The sequence below is a fragment of the Manis javanica genome, chromosome 5 (assembly GCF_040802235.1).
Source record: "Manis javanica isolate MJ-LG chromosome 5, MJ_LKY, whole genome shotgun sequence".
Classification (NCBI taxonomy): domain Eukaryota; kingdom Metazoa; phylum Chordata; class Mammalia; order Pholidota; family Manidae; genus Manis; species Manis javanica.
The window spans coordinates 141,872,422-141,893,675 of NC_133160.1; the positions used below are offsets into that span (position 1 = coordinate 141,872,422).

Below are 21,254 nucleotides of genomic sequence, written 5' to 3' on the forward strand. Positions count from 1 at the left end.
GTAAGGTCTTTATTTATTTTGGATGTTAACCCCTTGTTGGATATGTCATTTACAAATATATTCTTCCATACTGTAGAATGCCTTTTTGTTTTGTTGATGATGTCCTTTGCCATACAAAAACTTTTTAGTTTGATGTAGTCCCATGAATTCATTTCTGCTTGTTTCCCTTTCTCGAGGGGATGAGTTCAGGAAGAAGTTGCTCATGCTTATATTCAGGAGATGTTTGCCTATGTTGTCTTCTAAGAGTTTTATGGTTTCATGAATTACATTCAGGTCTTTAATCCATTTCGAGTTTACTTTTGTGTATGGGGTTAAACAATAATCCAGTTTCATTCTCTTGCATGTAGCTGTCCAGTTTTGCCAACACCAGCTGTTGAAGAGGCTGTCATTTCCCCATTGTATGTCCATGGCTCCTTATATTAATTGACCATATTTGGTTGGGTTTATATCAGGGCTCTCTAGTCTGTTCCATTGGTTTATGGGTCTGTTCTTGTGCCAGTAGCAGATTGCCTTGATTGGGGATAGTTAATTTAGTTTTGCATTTGCTTAGTAATTAGCTGTTCTACTTTCTTTTCTGTGGTTTTGTTACCTCTGCTGATAGCTATTAAACCTTAGGAACACTCCCATCTATAGCAGTCCCTCCAAAATACACTGTAGAGATGATTTGTGGGAGGTAAATTCTCTCAGCTTTTGCTTATCTGGAAATTGTTTAATCCCTCCTTCAAATTTAAATGATAATCTTGCCAGATAAAGTAACCTTGGTTCAAGGCCCTTCTGCTTCATTGCAATAAATACATCATGCCATTTCCTTCTGTCCTGTAAGGTCTCTGCTGAGAAGTCTGATGATAGCCTGATGGGTTTCCCTTTGTATGTGATCTTTTTTCTCTCTCTGCCTGCTGTAATAGTCTGTCCTTACCCTTGATCTTTGCCATTTTAATTATTACATGTCTTAGTGTTGTCTTTCTTGGGTCCCTTGTGTTGGAAGATTTGTGCACCTGCATGGCCTGAGAGACTTTCTCCTTCCCCACATTGGGGAAGTTTTCAGCAATTAGCTCCACAAAGACACTTCTATCCCTATAATGGGAATATTGTTCCGTTTGGATTGGTCACACAGTTATGTCAATATTCTTTCATTCCTAGAGATCCTTTTTTCTCTCTGCCTTGCTTCTTTGTATTCCTGTTCTCTAATTCCTATTCCATTTACCATCTCCTCCAGTTCATCTAATCTGCTTTTAAATCCCTCCATTGTATGTTTCATTTCATATATTGTATTCCTTAATGATGGAGTCTCAGTCCTGAATTCATCCCTAAGTTCTTGAATATTTTTCTGTACCTTCATGAGCATGTTTATGATTTTCATTTTGAAATCTCTTTCAGGAAGATTAATGAGTTTAGTTTCATTTGACACCCTTTTTCTTGTGTTTGTGGGATTTTGGTTTGAACCAGGTTCCTTTGACATTTCATATTTGTATGTGGCGCCCTCTAGTGCCAAGAAGCTCTACTCTCTGGAGCTGCTCAGCCCCTGGAGTGATGTTGAGGGTCACACGGGAGCAGACCTTTTGCCTGGGGAGAGGAAAAAGCTGTTTCCTGCTTCCCTGTTGCTATGCCTGTCTCCACTGACAGAACCAGTGGGCTGAGTGCACAGGTGTAAGCCTCTTTTCTTTGCATTTGTATCTCCTGTAAGCAGGGCCTCCTTCTGGCTGGCCTGATCCCAGGGCAAGGGCTGCTGTTTTGCAATCTGTACCACCCCACCAGGAGGAAGGCCCATCAGGCTGTGTATCACAGTGGGGTGCCTCAGAGATATGTTGCCTGCCAAGGGGATGGAGTGCCTGATGTTCCTGAAAGTTCCCAAACATACTGGGCAAAGTATACCCTGACAAGTTTGTCTATCTGTCCCTTTTCCTGAGCAACAAGCTCTGTACAATCCTTGCCCCTTTAGCAGTCCTCTCGCTGTTAGGAAGTCTCTCAGACTGGCTGCCTTTTTTTTGTCCCAGAGCAGCCGGATGTGGATCCCTGATTTCCACAAGAGGCTGAAATCTCAGTGTCTCCAAGTGTTCCGGCTGTCTCAGCTTTCCAACCACACTAATCTCCAGAGCACTGTGCAGTGTAGGTTCATGCTCCCAGAGCAGATGTCCAGGGCTTGGTGTTCTGTAGTCGTAGACCTCCACCCCCTCCCCACTCCATTTCTCTTCTTCCCACTGGTGGGCTGGGTGGGAGAAGAGCTTGGGTCCCATCAGATCATGGGTTTGGTATGTTACCATTCCGTGAGGTCTGTTCTCTTCTTCAGATGTATGCAGTCTGGGGCAGCCTTCTTCCCTGTTGCTCTTTCAGGATTAGTTGTATTAAGTATATTTTTGTATTATATGTGGTTTTGGGAGGAGGCCTGTGTCTCATCTCCCTCACTGTCATTTTCCATCATTCACTATTTTTATATAGTTACAATCTGAAATTTTATCATGCATTTGTGCTGATTAGATGCTATTTATTTTACACTGGCATTCCATGAAAATTTCATTTGACAAAATCGTAGTTCTGCTAAATGTTTTATTACGAATTGGCCTAACTGTGCAAAATTAGGAAACCTCCAGATTATAACACAAAATCAGAGTCTGAAGAAAAGTAAGCCATTTTTCCTGTGAAGTAAGATGTTAAGAAGGATGGTTGCCTGAGATGTTTAAAGTTGATGGGTTTTAGAGGAAAATTTAATAGGATGTATAAAGAAAGTAAGTCAAAGTATATCAGTCGCCTGAATTAAAGTAACTAATTTTCAGAGTTATGCATTACTTTTATAAAAAACATTAGTTCGCTTAAAACTTTAAAACACAATTGGTTATCCACATTACATAGTTTACAGCATAGCCATCTAAAAACTTCCTTTGTGGGACATAGTAGAATAAAAAGGATTCAGAGTCCAAAGATTAATGAGCACCAGTACTTAGGAAAGAAAATCTTCCTTCAGATTATTTCTATCATATAGTACAACCACTTCACCAAGAGTAGTATGAGGAATAAAAGGATTAAATGGGATGGTGCATGTGAATGTAGCCAACTAATATAAAATGAGGGCTAATATTGTTATTCTTAGGTTGTATTTCCTGGTCTTAGATAACATCATGGTCTTGGTTTCCTGGACACCTGAATAACCAATATAAAACTATCTTGCAGGTCTGAAGCAGTCATACCAATGTAAGGAATCAACATTCAATCTCTTAAGCCTTTCTAAATTATTCCAATGATGTTATCCTATTATGCAAAGGGCATATGTTAATTCTAGATAAATTGATCACAGCCTCAGTTTATATTGGCTGTTTCATTATATTACATCATTTTTCAGAATTGAACTGTGGTGATGATGAACAGGTAACAGATGCTTGAAACATTTTCTGGAAATTTTTAATGTGTTTTTTAATTATACTGTTAACAGTAAACTCTTACAAGTATATTTTATGATTATATCACATCAATAAATTGTTTGTTGGGATAAATAAGACATGCTAAATGACAAGCGAATCACTAAATAAATAGGCATAGCTTATTGACATTTTCCTTAAAACAAAAAGTCTGGGGTATGTCCGCTGAAGTCTACACATTCTGGTACCACCACTATTACCAACTGGAATCAAGTATTTAAAATTCCTGTGATCTTGAAGGTCTTGTTAAATTTTAGAGGGCTTTTGTTTTTCTTTTAGCCACCAGATTTTTCAGGAAAAATTCACCTATTTAGAAAGAGTGAAAAACATTAATATAAACTTAAATTTCATAATTATACTTCAGTGTTTCCCTTTCAAAGAAGATTTGTACTTTTTGTCATTTCTCTCTTCTCAAATCTCAAAGACAGTAATTTTCTACTTCCTATATCCCCTATAACTTTGGCTCTTTCTCCCCGAATACTGATTAGTCATTCTTTAAAAAAAATGTTTATCACTACAGTCTTCATTATTCATTCAGTGACACTATTCTATCTATGGGTCTACTTCTCTAAATTTATTTCACTTTCTGTGCACTATCTACTCATCACTGAAAAAGTATTGCTGCTGGCACAATTCATTTCAGAGAGTAGTTCTGCTACATTATTAGCCTGGATCTGATGTTTATAAAACAGACCTCAGTGCAGTTGAGCAGAGTCGTCTGATGGAATCCCTTTAGTTTCTTTGCCTCTAGGGAAGCAAGTGCTCTTCATTTATAAGGGGCTTTTCCTCCACCCCCTCAGTTGTGCCTCTGCATTAAGTTAGCTGCTTAGAAAGGGAACATACATTTTTCAGGTCATTAGGGGCCCATTTACTCTATCACTGTTACAGCACGATGCAATGAATATTAGTAGAGCTCAGCACCACAGGCCTGATTTTATGAGGTGTCTGATTAACTTCTCTTTGTTGTCTTAAAATACAAGTAGAATTGTGATGACCATATCTGTATATAGTCACCAAGAGTCCCCAGGCTCATAACCCAACAAAATAATAGAGTAGCCCATGTACTCCACACCTCACTTACATCTGGCAGAAGTAGAGCCCACACTCTCAGACCCTAGTCCACCATCTGAGTCTAATGCTCTACATACCAGAATTCAATATTTTATGTAACTTTAAAAGCAATAAAAAGTTCATAATTTCCTTATAAATGTTAGAAATTTTCCTTCAAAAATAACAAGAAAACAACAAAATTAAAACTTCTTTGAAATCATTTTACTCTGCTCTAACCACTCTCAAAGCAGATGTTGGTTTTATCCTTTTATGTTTTTAGCCAGCTGACAACACTGCTTGAAAAAGAATAAATCACTTATAATTACTGGCTTCCAAATATCAGTCAGTGCTGAATCTAATTCTTGGCTTTTATAACCCAAACTGTTGTTAGTTCATTAAAATGTATTGAATTTCTTTGTAGGAACATACTGATATTACTAATATTTGAACAGTAATTTTTACAAATAGAATTTATGCCTAATTTAAACATATCTATGATTTAGACCCCTATAAAACACAGTCATTTAGAAAACCATTAATAGTAATAGCATAGTTTAGAAAAAAACTAGCTGTTTATTCTTTGAACAATAATTGTTAACTCCAACCAACAAGGAATACATCATAAACATTATCTGGATTAAATTCAGTCTTCAGATATTTTCTCATAGACCTCATGACTTTTTATCCCTTGGAAAGGCTTTTATTTTCTTACGTCAGCTCAAACCACTGATCAAAATAAGAGATAAAATTAAAAAGGTGAAAAACTGGATTGTAGCTAATAAAAGCACTAAAAATTTCTATAGGGAAAATTTTGTTGCCTCTGGGAAGAAAAACAAAAATATATTAATGATGTAAGCAGCAATGCTATCAAATAGATACTTTTCAGAATTTAAACTGATCTGAAATTGGGAGTGTGGAGATGGCAGCTACCATCATTATCAAATGAATACACATTTTTCAGAAAACCGTGTTATATACTTGACTGGTATTTGTCATTTCTGAATAACCTACTATTGAATCCATACAAAGAATAAACTGATTACTTCCGCTTTCACCATAGTAGCTGAACTATAAGGAAGAGGGGGGTAGATTAGGGGACAAACCAGGTTTCAGAGAAATTTTTCTTTAATATGACCCCTATGGAGCAGAGCTCCTAAGGATGTTCCAGAAAAAAACTTATTTTTTCCCCACAAAAGACAACCAGAGCTATTATAATTTTATGTGGAAAGTTATGGTCTAAATAAAAGCACCCCCTGCAGTCTAACTTACCTGCTTTGTATGAAGAACGCACCAGAGGGCCACTTGCAGTATAATGGAACCCAAGTTCATTTCCTACTTTTTCCCAGTATTTGAACTTTTCAGGAGTAATGTATTCTTCAACCTAGATTTAAAGATATCATTTCTGATAAATTCTAGAATTGCCCTAAATCATTTTGATTCTACAGAAAATCTATGCCCATGTATTCAGGATGGTTTTCACTTCATAATTTATTCAGGTGCCCCAGGCTTTTCTCTTCTCCCTCACTGACTCCCTGTCCACTGGTTACTGACTGGACAAACTATCAGATCACCAGAAATTAGAGAGGAGGGGAAGCTATGTCAATGTTGTACTGTATTAGCTATTCCAAAAGACAAAGAACGAATGTGAAATTATCTATAGAGATCATATAACTATATTTCTTCACTGACTGACTAGGTATAATCAAGAATTAGATTCTTGAGGACAAGACTGTGCCTTAGTCATCTTGTATCTTCTGCTTAGCATTGTGTCAGGCACATGGTCACACTCAACAAAAGTTTCTTAGATGAATGAATGTCCAATACAGAAACAGGAAAACTGACTTTTCTTTCTTATTTCACCTCTGGCTCTCATATGACTCTAAAACAAACCACAAGATCACCAAGTATGAATGAATGCAATTTCCCAACTTTTAAATTCTTTTTTTGTACATTTACTCATGTTGTACAATTTTGGGGGCAGCAAAAAAGCTGCTTTATGCAGATGATACAACAGAAACTGGGACTTGCAAATATACGTGGAACATCACACTAAAAAGCCAGCAGCTTCTTAATTTTACCCATGGACAATAAAGATTTAATTCAAATCACCAACAAACATTTGGTTGTTCAAGACAGTTATACCTTAAGGTGGCGCTTTGTGGGCTGCATATATTGTCCTAAAGTCAAACAGTCTACATCTGCCTCTCGAAGGGCTATAGAAAAAGGACATATTACATTAGAAGACATTTTTCTGATGCTAAAATGGTATATTTAAATATAATTTTCCAGAGCATAATTTTACTTCTGAACAGTGTGACTTCACATTGGTCTATAATCCTGATGTTGGGGAATAAGACTGAATCTATGCATTCAAGAGTGCCAGGGAATATGGTAAAGACTGAAAACATGGAGAAAGTTAAGATAGTCATGAGGGGCTGATAGATATAAGGTCAAATTACTCTAGTATTATAGAATAAATGCTAAAATAGGGGTGGAGGGTGTTCAGAGCAGGAGTCTCTTAGAAAAGCTGAAGGAACAGTATGTGAAAAACCTGAAAACATCTGTATTATAGACTAGATACAGTGTAGTAAGCTTTTACTAAATATTCAAGATACATTCTAGAAGCGATTTGACATATCAGAATTTTTCTGGTAAAAATGGATGCATTGTGGCAAAGAGCAACTTTTAATTACTATTTGGACTTGTTATTCTTTAAAACAATAAGGAACTGCAAGCAGGCCAAGGACCCTTAAGTAAAATAAGCTTTTATATTAAAAAAAATTCAAAGCCCAAGAATCACAAAGCAAATGGGCTTCTGGGACTAATGGAAAGCAAGGTCCAAAGCATATCATGTTACATGACAATGCTACAAGTAAGCTCTTCCTCAAAGACCTGGCTGCGTCTGACTTCTTTATCTTTGAATTATCAGGGCCTGCCAGAGCTCCTGGTACCTAGTTGGCTCTCAAAACTGTCCAATGACTGAATAAGAGTGGATAAAATCATGTTTTCACTTGATGAAAGGCAAGGGAATAAAATGGGATATAAATTTCATATCCTGAGCTTCCTTTATATCATTCCATAAAGTTCCAAGAAAACATACATTCTGTCCTTTTTATGCTGCTGTTTATAACTATCAATCGTACTTTGTTCTTACTGGCCCTTACTGACACCATGGAGGAAGAGTAACAGGGCTTTCAAAATAGGGTTCCTCTTATTACTCAAATTAAATGGAAAAGAGTTTTCGTTTTTTAATCTCTTTACCTTTCATTGTTGCATATATTTGCTCATCATTCTCACCTAAACCCAACATTATAGATGTTTTAGAAATAGTATTGGGCTGAACCTCCTTGGCGTATTTCAGTACGAGTAGAGACTGGTTGAAATTGGCCCGGGGATCACGAACTTTCCTTAAAAACAACAGGGCTGCTGTTAGTAAGAATATTCGCAAGCTCAGCTAAGAACAGAGTTACGCAAGCAACCTGAAAGATCAGAGTGCGTTCTGGACCTTAAGCCATATCATACACTTCAATCATTAGCACTTGTGCACAAATGTCTAACTGTTACTTTTGGAAAGAAAATAAGGCTTTACTGGGCCCTCAAGCTCTGTCTACTTCGAAGACCTTTCGAGTCTGGGACAGGGAAAACTAGAATGGATGTAATTCAGTTTATGAATTTACTCATTGAGGAACCAGAATTCTTAAGCTGAGAATGAGTGATTGTAAGGGGTAGTCAAGAGGGAAGGGAAAGAGGGGAAGTAAGAAAATTTCATACTGAACTAAGGAAAAACTGTTTAATCTGAACCCACATTTCAGAGGTCTGAAACTTTTATGTTCATTTCTTTTCTAAAGACTAAGGTGCCCTCTGCTGGTGTGTACAAAACACTGCCATGTCTTAGGTAAAAAAATGCACTATTCTGGAATTTTCACTGGAAAGGATAATGTTTCTTAACCAAAACCAGGGAAATTGGCACCCACTGGTGGTGGTATCATGAGCTATGACAGGTTTGGAACAAACTGTGTGCTTGACTTCAACAGCAGCCAAACCACCATGACGTACTTGGCTACAAGGCCCGAAGGACAGAAAGTTGCTGATGTTAAACCCATGCTTATTTGAATTCTACCACCTTTATCTTGTGTAATTGATGTGCTTGCAGCTGCTGGGTTTTTTTAGTCGGAGACCAGTTGACAGAGGGGAGAGGAAACCAATTTTAGAGGAAACCAAAAATAACTACAAAACTAGCCATACAGCAAGTAATTACTTTTTGAAAAGTCTTTCTCTGCTGAATTTGTTACCATCCCTAAAGCTTAGGATTTAGTGAAAATGCTGTTATTGTTTACCCTGTCTTTTCAAGTTCTATGATACAGAATGTATAGAAGCTAACAAAATCATTGCCAAGTACTTTACTAAAATAAAATAAAATAAATATATTAATGTCTCCTGAAGGTTAAAATAATTTTCATTTTTCTGAATATAAACATGGTTGCTGATGTAGAATAACAATATGTAAATATTCCAACAACTAACATCATTAGGAAGAGTAAGAAAGCATAGTATCTACTTTTTAAAAGAAATATAAAATATATCTGAATGACATATTTTTTATGCATTATTTATTGCATATATTAGCACCAAATGTATTTTTAAAGGTCTTTTGAGAAGAATTATAATCAAAGCAAATGCTCTTGTGCAATTATTTTTCTTTCTGGAAATTGTTTTGAGAAAAATAACTCATCAGCACTTGCAACATACTATTAAAGAGGAAAAAAACATGCTCATGTGTTTGTAACAACACACAACATGCAGACATTTAAATATATAAATATACATACCTAGGCATTTATATTAGATAATAATTGAAACTACTGGGTGGAGATACTATGGGTGATATTATGCTTTTTTTGTTGGCTACATATTCTGGTTTTCCTGTAATATACGTTTTTATTTAAAAAAGAAAATTACTTTGTAAAAGTCAATTACAAAATTCTCCCCTGAAAAGAGTGAGAAATTACAGCAGATTCTGACCCTTTAAATGTCCCAACATTATTCTGTACATGTAATCACCTCTGTAATTCTGGAACTGTTTCTACATTATGTGCATACACATCTAATCCTGACAGAGCAACTTTTTCTATTGCTTTAAGATCTCCTCGGAAGTCAGGGGTGAGACATTCCACAAGAATTTTTGGATTCCTAGGGAGAAAAAAGGTAAGTTTCAAACTGAGGAAAAGAACTGACACAACTGTTACTCACAACAGAAATTACCAGTACACATTCAGTATCAGGTTCAACACAGTAATCTCTACAACCTTCCAAGAAAAGCATGAACATACAAATGTTCATACATGAATTGTCTTATGAAAGCAAAAGAAACTGGAACACCAAAGAATACGCACACAGTGGTTAAAACAAATCTGTATGTAAATAATGATCAGAATGAATTTTGAGACTATACAGACTTATATTTTATTGAATAGGTATTAAAAAAATAAAGTTGTTTAAAGGAATTAAAATACAAATATTAAAACGTTAAGCATAAAATAATATTTCTTGGAAAGTAAACTAAGGCATTTCTTATGTGAATGCCAAATATTATTTGTTTTAATTTTAATTTCTTTCATCAAATGGTACCCTCCTCCCTTCCTCTAAGCAAATATTTCACAAGTGCTATGGGTTTTAAAAATTATTTTCAGAGGTACTGACTCATGAGCTCTGTTCAAATGAAATACAAGCTGAACACTAATCTTATTTATATTCTGGCTATATCTATGCATTCAAGCATTAAAATGTGAACTGGGCCATAGAGCTGTTCCTTTGACAACAGTAGAAATGACTGGCACAGCTGATAAATTTTTTCATAAACCCAATGGCAAAGTTTCTGGAGCTGTTTCCTGAAAAAAACAGATGTAGAAAGGACCACAAACCCATCCTCTCATAGACATGGGAGGCTGAAAGAACACATCCTGTAACTCACTTTTTTTGCCTTCAAGTTGCAGTCCATTTGTAGTTTTGTGAACCAATTTAGTGGGTTTCCAAGAGACTTTTTTAAAGTAAACTATATATATAAAAAAAAACTGAACATTTTGGGGGGAATCATTGAAAAAACAATTCCTAAGTGTTCTAAGTGCTAAATTGTAGGAAATAGGTTTTAAGGCTTTTTAAATAGATGGGATTAAAATATTAATAAATATGTGGATGTATAAAATTCCCAGGGCATATGAATTTGGATAAATTTATATCAAGACTTACATATTTTAACAATGTGGGAGCTTAACTCTTCCTAACTACTTGTAGACGATGATTTATTCAAAATCAGTGCTAAGCAGACTGCAGTTTTATACTTCTTTTACAATTTACTCAAAGGGGTTCTCTGGACTAAAGTTCAATGATAAATTTGTGCTGCTGAATACCTAAAATTTTCTGTGACTGTGTATCTGTATGTTTGAATATGCTTTTTCTAGAGAAAAGACCACATAAGTCCCAGCAGATTATCAGAAGAGTTAATAACCTCACAAAAGCTTAATAACCACAACTTTCAGGTAAAGACCTTAAATAAACTGAGTTCATATGGGTTAAAAAAAAAAAGCCCTTAAATTACAAAGCAAATGCAAAAACAAGTACCTTTCCTTTAAATATGATACAGTCTTTGCAAAGTGTTCAGCGCCTCCATCAGGCATATCTAGAAACAAAAGAATCCATCGCTCAGAATGATGTCATAATTTAGTCATAAATTAGTCAATTTCTGGAAGAGGTAATGACGACACACTTACCATCTCGATCCACGGATGTCAGGACAACATAATCCAGACCCCACTCTGCAATTGCCTTTGCAGTGTTGTAGGGCTCACTGGCATCCAGTGGAGGTGGATTTCTTGCAGTCTTAACAGAACAAAATCTGCAACCTCTTGTACATGTGTCACCCATTAACTAGAATAGAGATAATAGAACTTAGATGACCTTCAGGAAAATAATGTTGAGAGAATAAAGCACGTTGCAAAAAATGAATACAGTTTGATTTGATTTACAAGAAATTTGAAATTTTGAAAGCAAAACAATATGTAGTTAAAGAATACAAATACATATGGTAAAACTAGAAAGAAAATGAAATGAGAAGCTCAGAATTAAGAATAGTGTTAAGGAAAAAGAAAGTGGATGGAATCAGGAAAGGATGGACGGGGGGTCAAAGATAATGCTAATGCTCTACTCTCAAACTGGAGATGAGTGTCAGGGAATCCGTTATACTGTTATTCTTTGTAACTTACACATAGCTTATTAAGACTCTTGTGTGTCTACTTAATATTAATAAAAATCATTTCAAGAGAAATAAAACATTCAGTTAACATATTTATGTGCAGGTCTGTTGGGTTTAATAGAAGGCATAGCTCCTTCTTATTAAATAGGTGAAACAGAAGACACAAAAATATTTAACAATTTGCTTCCTGTGGACACAGTTGATTTCTCAGAACATTGCTTCCACTGCCACAGACCACACTATGTCCTGCCTACTGCCAAGCACAGACACTGTAGATGTTCTGGGGCTACTGGGATTTCAAATCCCCACAGTAAGGGGTTGTGATTTATGGGGAAAAGCTCCTCTCCCTCTTTATGTTTAATTCTCTTAGGATTCACAGCAACAGTGCTTAGGCCCCAACATCTCAGTTTTATTGATACAATGAAGTCTTCCCAGAAACCAGTCATTAATAGTCAATAGTGGAGAACAGGGCCAGGCAATGCATGAAACCAGAAATTTCCATCATGGGTATTCAAAATCACTCCTTTCAAGATCTGAGCTTTTCTAACTTGGATAAGCTCTTTGGCCAGCTCTGTATTATTCCAGAAGGAAATCAATCTCATAAGAATCCTCAGTTCTTTGTGTTAAGATCACAGTTAAGATATTCCCAGACAAGTACTAACTCAGTTTCACACCATTTAGATTTAACCCCAATATTTCAATCTCCAAAGCCCTCCAGATAAATATGGTAGACTGCATTTCAATCTGAATTCTTGCTCCACTGTATTAGGATTATACATCTCACCCTTTGCCATATACTTGCAGGGTCCTCCCACTGGTGAGGAGCTTAGGTCTCTACCTCACTCATGTTTGGTTTGACCATGTGATTTGCTTTGGCCAACAGAATGAGAACAGGCATAACTAAGCAGAAGCCTCAAATGTGCATGAATGGTTGGTTTGCTTTCTTTGTGTTCCTTCCATTCTCCATGATAAGAATATGTCTTGGAGAGCTGCTGGTCCAAGGAGAATAAAGCTCTGGAGCACACCTGAGTACAACCTACTTCCTGGAGCCCAGCTTAGCCCAGTCAAGATCAGCTGCACGCAAGCCAAACAAAAGACCCATGAGAGAAAAAAATAAATGCTTGTTGTTGGGGGCGGGGGAGAGGGGAATGTTAAGTAATCATAAGTAACATTAATACAAGAGATATCTCAAGGCAGCTCATGATTAACTGTCAGATAGATGGAAGACTCAATAATAGATTATTCAGAGGAAGGTGAGATCATAACAGGTTGAACTATTCTGTCAGGTTTTTTTCCCACATTTCTCATAAACTTATATGTAATGAAAAATATGATTGGAGAGTCACAATGTAATTTTTAGGAGAAAGACATAAAATATTTCCTTTCAGTTTCTGCACTAGAACTTTAATGTTTGGGTGGCCTTACCATGATTGTGGCTGTGGCAGTGGCATATTCTCCACCTCCCCAACACTCTCCAATATTGGGACATCGAGCTTCCTCACACACCTACAAGGAAAAGGGAACTGAGTACAACTGGGTTGAAAATATTTATAATTGGGCAAATTCATTACCAGACTTTTTAGTCAATGGCCACTGCCTATTCTTTACAATATATTTATGAAGAAATCTACCATCCAAAAATGCTATTAAACTGCCAAATGATATATATATACACATATGTCAATCTATATAATATATATATTAGAATCTGATCTATATATATAATTTATAAACAATTATATATTATCTAATATACATATATTAGAATCTAACTTTTAAATTATAAACGATATGGATGTCTACATTTTATATGTACAAAGAAAAATGTCTGGAAGGATATATATTAAACATTTAAAATGGTATAGTTAACATTTGGGATTGTGTATATGACATTTCACATTTAATATTATACTTTCCAATAAGCATGTATTTAATTTGTAATATAAAACAAACGAAAACCCCTCACTTCCTAAATTACAGGAAAAAAAATCTACTTTTGTACCATTAAATGAGAAGTTAAAAAATACAATAACTTTTTGCTTCTTTTGCAGGGAAAATGATTTTTAAATATATTTCCCTTACCAATAGTAATATATCACTAAACACTTTTATTCACTTGCTGTTATTGATATATATTTTAATTTTTAATTTACAAATATTTAGAAACATTCTGCCTTTTGGTTAAGAGGGATATTTAACATTTTACAACTTACTGTGTGGAGATTTAAATTCCGCAATGTATTTTTCAGTTTATTGTAATTTTTCCCGGTGGGAATCTCTGTCTTTAGCCATGGAGGTAACCTTAATCTGAGGAGACCCAAACATAACTATCTGTTAGCAAACTTGTTTCCAAATAATCACACAGCTTTGAAGTTACTTTGTTAAAAGGTTTTTTTTCTCCATAATCCTGAATTAACTCGTAATTTCTGTCATAGGAGTAAGAACAGAGAATCAAATTTAGGCTTGTTCAAACCACTTTTAGAAACGTCCATAATTGTGTTTAACAGGGCACTATGCTCATGTCTACCTTTTGCAAAGACACAGAGTAACAACATACTAATAAAAGAATAAGGATGTATTTGAACATCTCATTCCCCAATGAATAATACTGACAAAAATTTCTGTATTTATTCAGAGTAAGGAGAGATCCTACAAGGGTACTTTATGCTCTACATTCTAGATTTTATTTTGGTTACTAAATTGAAAAAAAATCTATAATTTGGAATGAAGACAATCTTTAAGTTCCTTCTGACTTCCACCAATTTGTGATCTAGAACTTTTTGGGGTAAGTATCTCCCAATACAATTTGCCCTCTGCACAAAATTCCCGCATGATTCTTTTAAATAAGGCAAGGTATCCACAGACCATTTGTACACTGAGCAGGAGAAGCAACAAGTTAGATCATCAACACCTAGTAGCAAAGAAAAATTTATCAAGTTTTAATAGAGTATTGACACGGTGATAACATTTGCTCTGAATAAATGTAATGCTGGATGGAAAATGGGAGATGGTGATGTAAGACAGTTAAGTTCTAGGAAGGTTGAAGAAAAACTGTCAAAGGGTACAAGGAAAAAAAAGGATTCCACCAATTCACCTTCTATCTATGTCTATTATCCCTTCTTTCTAATGATTTTTAGCTGAATTTAACAAGTCTGGTTAAATACATGCTCTAGAGCTTGGAAATACCTGAAAATAATGCACAATGAAGAACATTAACATTATCTCAAAATTTCAATTACCTTTCTCCTTTCTGGCGTTTTAAGTTTCCTTTATATTCATCCCAGATGCTTTTGTCTGCAAGATCACCAGATACAAATTCTTGAAGGTCTGGTCCATTTTGTAAAAATTCCTTTTTTTTATCTGACAAGGAACTTACTGCTCTGACTGGGCTGCATAAGTATCTTCCAAATGCCTAAAGAGAGAGCTCATTATGACATTTACTTAGTGGGGTTTGGAATCATTTAGTTTTATCCTATTTTAAAACCTATAAGGAAGGGCAATGCCAGAGAACTGATTCAGAAACTATGTCAAACTACTTAGAATCTAAGATTAAAGATGACTCAAGAACAAACCAAACGTAAAGAAGAATGGGAGCTAACTGTTTACTGCAAGATTTAGAACATATTTGGAAACCTTTGGAACTGGCTAACATATCACGTTTTCACGAACCCACTTAATTACTAAAAGTCGTTAAGTTTAAACCTCAGGAACTAGAGAAGATGCCACAGCTTTGAATTTTCTGTTCCTGACTTGTCATGACGTTTAAAATGAAATTTGCAATAAATCTCTTTTCTGTGGGCTATGGATAAGCGTGTTAAAACGTGGACGTAATGCTCAGTTGGTTTCACAGATCTGGAAGGAAATGTTTAAATTTTCTAGGTTACATTCTGTGTCTGAACATAGCAGTTACTCAATATACATTCTAGATCTGAACATAAACGTGTGCAACACAGCCAAAACACTATAAATGCGTCAGTACATGTAACGCAAAGAAACGAATGTAAAACGGGTGTTTGTTAGAGTGCTATACGATTGCTACTGCATTTGTCCAGGTCGCTCTTTAAAGTCTAGAGCACAGGTTCGAGTTTTCATCGCCCAGAGTGGTGTCTAGTACAAAGCAGGAGGCCAATACAAATCAGTAATTTGGGAGGATCACTGCAGTGTTCCTATATTACTCCCAACGAATACAGGGTACGAGATACTCTGATAAGCATTCTGAAAGCTCTGAGCCCGCCAGAGAAATGTACAAACAAGCCGATACCAAGAGACTCCACTTCATAGAGTTGGGAGAATTAAACACGATACAACCGGAATATTTTAGAACAGTGCGTGGCTAGAAGTAAACGCTTAGCTAAGTGCTGGCCATATTATTGAGAGCTCTGAAGGAATGGGGGCCACCCACCCTGCTCGCCCGCCGCTCACCCGACGCCCCATGGTGCAGGCAGCGCCCCCACAGCGTAGTGACATTTCGTAGAGACTCTTTCTATCCCTAGCAGGGTAAAGGATCGCTGATAATTAGGAAAAGACATCAATAAATCGGCGCTCGGTTTGTAACAGAGAACCTGAACCACCAAAACGCAGTGGAACTTGTGCTGCTCCGCGATTGGCTGCTTTAGCCTAGTGGCGTCGCGCGCTCATGACGCCATACGCAGGGCCCTTACGCGCTTCAGGGACGTGATGACGAAGAACGTTCTTTCTTTGCCTCAACAACTGAAAGGTGAGGGTGTCAGTATTTGGTGGGTACTGGGAATCTGAAGCCATCGGCTCTGGAGAAGCTCGCGCGCGGGTCTGGCGTCCGGACCCCTTATCCTGGGTGCTTCCCCGCACGACGAGCGCCGTATGGGCTTGGTGGCATTGGAGTTGGAGCCCTGTTTTGGGCTTTTAGGCCTACCCCGCCCCTCAGCCTTGCCGGGATGGCGCCGCCTTGATGGCTCCAAGGGTTGCGCCGGCGGTCGTTAGCTCGCTGTGCTCAGGAGCTTGGGGAGCTTACTGTTTCCAGGCTGGGATGCGGCAGGGTCCGCTCTCCGTGTAGCTCCTCTTGTAACCCCAGGGTTTGTGCCTGTAGGTCGCCGGTGGGAGGGGAGCCCCGTGCAGAGTTAATTTGTTCGCAAACGGGCTCTTCGCCGCCTTTCTCACCCCCAAGTGTTTGTGTTTCAGAATGAAGACCATTCTCAGCAACCAGACTGTCGACATTCCAGAAAATGGTACGAGACTTGATGTTTGCATTTTACTTAAGTCTTTGTTACATGCTCTGTATCTTGTTTCGAGCCTCACGGATATGTTCTCTCCTAGTCGACATCACTCTGAAGGGACGCACAGTTATTGTGAAGGGCCCCAGAGGAACCCTGCGAAGGGACTTCAATCACATCAATGTAGAGCTCAGTCTCCTTGGAAAGAAAAAGAAGAGGGTGAGATATGTATTTGACACCTCAGTTACTTGTTCGGAAGATAGTGATTTAATAGCATCCAATTTGGTTGCTCTGAAATCACGGAATTGAAGTTGAGCGTTTCAGCTTGAAGTTTGGTGTTCAAAATTGTAGCTAGTTTATATGTTAACCGTTTTAGTGAAGTCGTAAAACCAAGTTCTGAGTGCAGTGGATTACGAAGAAAGCCCAGTACTAGTCCTCATCGTTAATGGCATATATTAGTCTATTACAGGTTATGTTTATTTTCCTTGTGATTGTTTTGTAAGAAGTTTAAGGACTGGGCTATAGGCCTTGTAAATCTAGTATTTTAGTTTTCCAGAAGTGAAGTTTGACACAACTTGTACAGAAATTGGTGGTTCTGGGTCATCATTCCTTTGTGAAAATGTGTACCCTTGATGCATTGTAATAAAAATACTTGTTAATTTTGGAGGGTTTGTATGTGGTTGCATTTTTCCAGTTGAAAATCATGTGCTTTAATTAGGGTAATGCTAGAATAATATGACTAAATAGACTGTTTTCCACCAAGTCTACTTAATACTGTAAAGAGTCTTCTAAAGTTTTTGTTCTGTTACAGCTCCGGGTTGACAAATGGTGGGGAAATAGAAAGGAACTGGCTACCGTTCGCACTATCTGTAGTCACGTACAGAACATGATCAAGGGTGTTACACTGGTAAGCAGATTGGTCAGGTTACTTTGTTTTGGAGAGGGAGGTTTCTCTGTTGTACTTTTTGTAGGCAGCAAATACCTCCTGCAGAGAATAGATTACTCATGTAATTCATGAAATACTTGGGCTCTAGAACTTGGGTAAAGGTGATTAGCAAATGTGTTTAATGAGCATCCCTGGGTCTTTAGGATTAAGTAGAGTGATGGTGTTTTTTTCACACAAAAAAGATTCACACTTTCAGCACATGTTTTTTATAGGAAATGTAGCAAATAGGGTAGCTTTGATTTTTTTGGTATGCTGCTTACCACCAGGGCGCTTTGTTAGGGATAGAAAAAGGTGGATATAATTGCCGAACTCCCTTCCCATTTCTCTAAAGGCATATTTGTTGTCACTTTCTCTTTCCAAATCCCCTTCTCAAAGTCTTAAAGTTCATGCTGCTGCTTTTGCTGAAAAATTTTTCTTTGCATTAAAACTCAGCCCTTCTAGAGTGTACCTGATAATGGCAGCTGTACTTAATGCCATTATAAACCTATTCAGTCATGTTTACGTAGTTTACCTTTGCTCCCAGGCTAAGTTCCTTGAGGGCAGGCGGCCTGTCTTAGTGGCCTCAATTCTTGACATTTGGCATACTTTAGTACTCATGTTAATCTAATGCCCAAGGTGAAGGGGGTTGGGATACCCATTAAAAGAAGCTACTATTATGTACTGTGGGCATAGGAAGTAGTAAAATAAATGCTTCCTGACGGAGCTTTACAGTCCACTGAGGAAACACAGAAACATGATTGTGTATAGTATTTTTATGAGGCTTGGTACAGGTGACAGTTGTTAGAAAACCTTGAAAATGAATGCTATGTGAGGACTAGTTCATTTCTGAATTACAATGCAAGCATTCTACAAAATTTAAAAACTGGAATTTTTTAACATTTCTCAGCATTGCTAATAGTTCATTGACTTAACAGGGCTTCCGTTACAAGATGAGGTCTGTCTATGCTCACTTCCCCATCAACGTCGTTATCCAGGAGAATGGTTCTCTTGTTGAAATCCGAAATTTCTTGGGTGAAAAGTACATCCGCAGGGTTCGAATGAGGCCAGGTATGTGCATACCTTTAGATGGGGTTCAGAAATTTTTCCTTTATACTTGGGAGGGCTGGTGTTTTAAGTTGCCTATGTATAAAACAATATATTTCAGAATTACCCATTTTGATTATGCTTAGAATAACTAATGGTGCTAGTTAAGGTGCTATATCGCCTAGACCAACTGCAATCCCTGAAGGCTTACATATTGCAGTAGTTTGTAGGGTATGTGTTTAATTAGCTTTGCAAACTGAAATCCTATAAAAAAAGAGACCCATTTGAATAGTGGTTAATAGCATAGACTTTGCGTAGGTTCAAATCTCAGCTCTTGCTATTGACCTTGGGGCATATTACCTCTGGTTTATTTTACTTACCTGTAAAATTGGGAACATAATAGTGATTAGTGAGATAAAACAAATACAGTTTAAGTAGCTCATGCTTGATACATAGTAAGCATTGAAACATTAGAAAGATTTAACGTTTAGTCCTCTTCTTGATGCTCTTTGATTTTATTAGGGCAGGGAGGAGTGGGAAGAAGAGATTTTTAGTGCTAATTTAATGGCTCAACAAAAATATATGATATTAGCTATAGTCATCAACACTTAATGAGAACTCTTACATTAAAATGTAAATTTTGAGGGTTACCAAACATTATACATTAGAAATAAGACTTGATAACAAACCTCTGTACAGCTAAATTGCACTAGCTGAACACCATTTTTCCTATTCATTAATTAAAATGCTGAAAATCGATGATGATTCTGAGATGGATTCATTCAAACAACAGTATAAAAATTTTGGCCCAGGTAAGTCAAATCCTATAAAAACCAAAATCTCAAAAGAGAAGTTCATTGTACATGGAATTTTAAATGGAATATATTGCTACTTAATTTAAGTATTTTGTGAATTATTTCTCATAAAGGTCTGGTTTTATGTTGACATTATGCAAATGATCTCTCCGTTTAGGTGTTGCTTGTTCAGTATCTCAAGCCCAGAAAGATGAGTTGATTCTTGAGGGAAATGATATTGAACTTGTATCAAATTCAGGTTTGTATGTTTTACTATGCCTAATTATGCCTACAAAGTTTGCATCGTGTACTTGAATACATGGTATTCTGTCCATTTTGTGAACTTCGTTAATCGTAGGAATTAAATAGGAATTTAATTTCCATTTGGTGAACTTCTTTAATTGTGGAAATTAAATAAAAATATATCCTAAAGATAATGCAAGTTTTAAATATAGCGTACAATAGAATACTTACTAAGATAGGTTTGGTTCATAAGGTAATTACTTTTTTTTCCTACTCTTATAGCTGCTTTGATTCAGCAAGCCACGACAGTTAAAAATAAGGATATCAGAAAATTTTTGGATGGTATCTATGTTTCTGAAAAAGGAACAGTTCAGCAGGCTGATGAATAAATAATATCTAAGGTAGGTTCTTGTGTCTTTTAAGTTTTTATTGCTGCTTTAGTTGGGGGTCTTAATTTTCTAAGGAGCCTTAAACTGGAGTTGTAATGGCAGAAAATGAAAAGTTGCATACTGGAACAGTAAATTTGGTAGAATAAGAGATGGACTTGAAACACTATGAACTAGTAAGTGATAACCTTGTGTTATAGATGATATAGAGTGGAACTTCCCTGCGCAAGGGTACTGATGGAGATTTACAGACATTTTCATTTCTTTTACAGTTGTGCAGCTACAGAAACAGCAAGATGCCGGATGATTCCTTAAACTTATTTGTGGTATTTTAAAAAATAATAAAAGCCTTATTGATTTGGGACTTTTTCTTAAACTTTGAAACTATTTGGCGAGCAAACAATAGTAAATTTTAGTGTGCTAAGAACAATAACAAGGAACAGGAGTTTTTTCTAGTAAGACTTAAAGGGAGAAGTGGCTTGAATCTGGTATTTGGAGGAATTTGAAGAGTATTTCAGGCAAGAGGAATATGGTACTGGTGATAGGCAGTACTGTGTGGCTGTTCATTATTCTGTGTAGAACTTTGAGGAAGGTCCTGAAAGTATCTAATTCTACAGAGGTATGAATTTGAATACTGTGAGGCAGGTGTACCTCAGTCATTTAGTTTGTTTACCAGTAACTTTCTATGAAAAAGCAGCTGAGAAGTGGAACAAATGATAGAACCTTAGTAAGAATTGGAAGATGCAGTTAATTTGCGTTCATGATAAACTTGGCTGCTACTGTCGTAGGTCCTCAATCTTGTCCTTTATCTCAGCCATTTACTCCCTAGTTTTTGGTATTTTAAAAAAATGATTGTCTTTTCTATAATCTCTTAATTCCATGTATCAAACTTCAAATAATGCTACCATACTAGAATCTTCAACTCGACAACTGGGTTGTCCTCAAACCTCTTCCTTCGGTCTTA

At 36.6% G+C, this 21,254-nt stretch overlaps 2 protein-coding genes across 3 annotated transcripts; one reads left to right on the forward strand and one right to left on the reverse strand.

The window, feature by feature from the left end:
- Nucleotides 1-3,376: 3,376 nt before the first annotated feature.
- Nucleotides 3,377-16,333, reverse strand: LIAS (lipoic acid synthetase). Of its 2 annotated transcripts, XM_037002774.2 has the most exons (11): nucleotides 16,132-16,333; nucleotides 14,949-15,121; nucleotides 13,923-14,016; nucleotides 13,135-13,215; nucleotides 11,228-11,384; nucleotides 11,079-11,136; nucleotides 9,522-9,650; nucleotides 7,722-7,867; nucleotides 6,603-6,673; nucleotides 5,730-5,841; nucleotides 3,377-3,716 (listed from the first exon to the last, which is right to left on the reverse strand). In XM_037002774.2, exons 1-11 carry the CDS (start codon nucleotides 16,174-16,176, stop codon nucleotides 3,664-3,666), a joined length of 1,119 nt encoding a protein of 372 aa, XP_036858669.1. In that variant the 5' UTR covers nucleotides 16,177-16,333; the 3' UTR covers nucleotides 3,377-3,663. The 2 variants fall into 2 exon arrangements, with proteins under 2 accessions (XP_036858669.1, XP_036858670.1); XM_037002775.2 differs by lacking the exons at nucleotides 11,079-11,136; nucleotides 11,228-11,384; nucleotides 13,923-14,016.
- A 423-nt stretch (nucleotides 16,334-16,756) lies between these two features.
- On the forward strand, nucleotides 16,757-20,654 carry RPL9 (ribosomal protein L9). Its single transcript, XM_037002772.2, has 7 exons — nucleotides 16,757-16,913; nucleotides 17,002-17,117; nucleotides 17,710-17,805; nucleotides 18,759-18,891; nucleotides 19,840-19,920; nucleotides 20,187-20,305; nucleotides 20,563-20,654. The coding sequence occupies exons 1-6, from the start codon at nucleotides 16,868-16,870 to the stop codon at nucleotides 20,291-20,293; spliced, it is 579 nt and encodes a 192-aa protein (XP_036858667.1). The 5' UTR covers nucleotides 16,757-16,867; the 3' UTR covers nucleotides 20,294-20,305; nucleotides 20,563-20,654.
- The last annotated feature ends 600 nt before the right edge of the window (nucleotides 20,655-21,254 follow it).

What these genes read in the sequence shown, in the direction of transcription:
- LIAS (XM_037002774.2), bottom strand. Translation starts at nt 16,176, where the DNA reads ATGTCACTACGCTGTGGGGGCGCTGCCTGCACCATGGGGCGTCGG. An exon ending in AATATATGCAACAATGAAAG is followed by an intron (nt 6,674 to 7,721) that starts GTAAAGAGATTA and finishes CTTTTTCTATAG; the next exon opens with CCCTTCGAGAGGCAGATGTA. An exon ending in CCACAAAGCGCCACCTTAAG is followed by an intron (nt 5,842 to 6,602) that starts GTATAACTGTCT and finishes CTTTAAATCTAG; the next exon opens with GTTGAAGAATACATTACTCC.
- RPL9 (XM_037002772.2), top strand. Translation starts at nt 16,868, where the DNA reads ATGAAGACCATTCTCAGCAACCAGACTGTCGACATTCCAGAAAATG. An exon ending in TTGGAAAGAAAAAGAAGAGG is followed by an intron (nt 17,118 to 17,709) that starts GTGAGATATGTA and finishes GTTCTGTTACAG; the next exon opens with CTCCGGGTTGACAAATGGTG. An exon ending in CAGGGTTCGAATGAGGCCAG is followed by an intron (nt 18,892 to 19,839) that starts GTATGTGCATAC and finishes CTCTCCGTTTAG; the next exon opens with GTGTTGCTTGTTCAGTATCT.